Source organism: Eimeria mitis, genomic scaffold (genome assembly GCF_000499745.2).
Source record: "Eimeria mitis Houghton genomic scaffold, Emh_scaff1148, whole genome shotgun sequence".
NCBI lineage: Eukaryota > Apicomplexa > Conoidasida > Eucoccidiorida > Eimeriidae > Eimeria > Eimeria mitis.
In genome coordinates, this window is record NW_013567860.1 from 6,964 (window position 1) to 9,341 (window position 2,378).

The following is a 2,378-nucleotide window of genomic DNA, read 5'->3' on the forward strand; positions in this document are numbered from 1 at the left end:
GTTGTTCTATAAATTTAAGAATCATCGGGAACTGCAGACTGGTGTTCCTATGCTCCTTTGTTCTCGAACCTGAATGAGAACGGCAGACGAGACGCCGGATAAGTCTGGTTCTCCGTTACGTATGGGCGATCCCTCCACCTTTCATTCTCCAGGCAAGCATATTACCATCCACACATTTGAACTGTATGCCCGTACTGGCATTTCTACAGCATTCGTGAAATCGCTCCGTTTTGAACACAATACAGGAGCAGTTGCATCAACGCCGGTCCACATGGCTGACTTGGAAACCTGCCACAGAAGTACAGTTGTAGAGTCAGTCTCCTGCAACGTTACAGGACTGGCAAGCTTCTATTCCCCTCATGGAACGGCAGAAACCAACACCCCCAGGGATCAACAATATGAAAGAAATGCGGAACAGACCCAAGAGCGCAGCCAGGAGTTTCTCCAGTACCCTCCCGAACAGTCTAGGGAGGTGCTTCATGACGGTTTCGTTGACAGCCACCAACCTTACAGTGAGCCTATAATGGAAAGCACGTGCGTGGCCTCGAAGGGGGAAATAGCTCAAGGTGCTGCCACTTTAAGCAGCGCGGTTGCTGATGTACGACAACACGGAGGAGAAGGGTCAACTTGTTGGCATCGGGGCAAGATTGTCAGTGGAGCCAGCAGCGAGGTCTTGAGAAACTCCTCTGTTCCTCCAGAATATCGCCGGAGAGCGAGCCTGAACGACACTACGCCGATCCTTGGGAATAGGGCATACGAAAGGGTATCCCCCAGTCGGTTATTTTCCATGCACCACCCTCCTCGAGACGTGCAGGTCCGTTCTGAATCAGCAGGCCAGCACAGTAGAGTGGTTCAACAGCAGATGCTACCGCAGGAAGAGGTATCTCCGTCGAAGCCGCCAGTTCACAGTTCGCTAAATGTTTCTCGGTGCCTTCACAGTCACAGGGAATGGGCATCTGAAGGTCAGTGCTGGCCCCATCAAGGTCAAGCAACTGCGCCAGTTGCCAGGTTGTCGGCGGAGACAAACCCGGCGGAACTGACGGCAGTTCATGGTGTCAGGATTCGCCCAAGTAGCCCTTGCAGAGCCAACGAAAATTCAGCAGCGGCCAAAGACATGGTAATAAGTGCCCTTTGTGATCAAATTAAGCATCAGCAATGGAAGCTCAGGGTTCAGGAAAATCGTTTGCACAACCAGGAACAACGGCTCCATGAGCTAGAGGCCTTTATGAGCTCTTTCCAAGCTCAGCAAGAATGGAAACAACGCCACCAACAACACCATATGTGCCACTTGCTCTCGAGATCACGAGGATGTCACCCTTTTCCGAGTGTAGACGTCCTCAACGATCTAGCGTCGAGTTCATCCGGCGTTCCACGGGTCACTGCCACCAACGCACAATTCATTGGTATCGAGTAGACGTCCTGTCGCTGTAGTTCCGTATCAGTAGCTATCAGAGACTCCATGCACATAGAGATTTGCCTCCCTGACATCGCTTGCTGTTGTCGTATGTCTGTTTCCATTTAGGCTCCCAGTGGTCAGCAGGCATCGTGGAGCCGACCCCAACCCAAGCGGAAAGACAAGGGGTATGCAGTGCCCCCGCAGATCAGCAGTGGCTACGTAGTAATCTTGTAAGCAGGCGTTTGTCCCTCTCGCCCAGAATGTGTAGTTTTCCATCTATTTTATCGTGACGCTACGTTATGTTGAACCATCCTGTGGTGAAAACGAGTTCCTCTCCAGCACTGTCATGAATCGTTGCAACATCTGATACTGCAGTTGCTTAGCAATGAATGGCAGCAGCCAGTGCTCCGCTAGCCTGCGCCCAACTTTATAACTTCGTTGAAAGCGACAGCATCTCCACAGAAAGATTAACTCGACTTTGCTGCGGATGCTGTGACGTGCTGGTAGGATCAAGCCCGGGGAGATGTAGGCTCAGACGACTGCCGTGAAGGAAGCCGCAAGAGGTCTCCATTTTGCTGTTTCTAAAGCTATTGAGGACTACTGGATGGATTGCAGCGGACGCTGCCTCCTTCAGCGGAATTGTTGTTGAGCTGGTCCCGGTGGTGGTCTCGAATGAAGAGGTATCCAATCACCAACCCTATCAAGGCGGAGATGGCATTGCCAGAGAACCGCCGTGTGAAGATGTGATCCATTTTAACCCCTTCACGCTTGCACGCCCTCTTCACTTAGTTCAATCCTTGCAACGCTACACAGTTGCGAGCAATTAGAAAGAATCTAATTTGCGCGTGCTGTGAGCGAAGGAGCTGTTGGTCAATTTTGACCTTCCTCTGGAGAATTTCCCCTTATGGATGCAACGCAAACGAATCTCGAAAACTATGCCTGTCTAAAACGTGCGCTAGACCTGAGTGGGAGAAAGCAAGGA

At 51.3% G+C, this 2,378-nt stretch overlaps 1 protein-coding gene across 1 annotated transcript; it reads left to right on the forward strand.

Moving 5' to 3' along the window:
* Positions 1-271: 271 nt before the first annotated feature.
* On the forward strand, positions 272-1,414 carry EMH_0030540 (uncharacterized protein; the record flags this gene model as incomplete). Its single annotated transcript, XM_013494426.1, has 1 exon — positions 272-1,414. The coding sequence occupies one exon, from the start codon at positions 272-274 to the stop codon at positions 1,412-1,414; it is 1,143 nt and encodes a 380-aa protein (XP_013349880.1).
* Between the last annotated feature and the right edge of the window lie 964 nt (positions 1,415-2,378).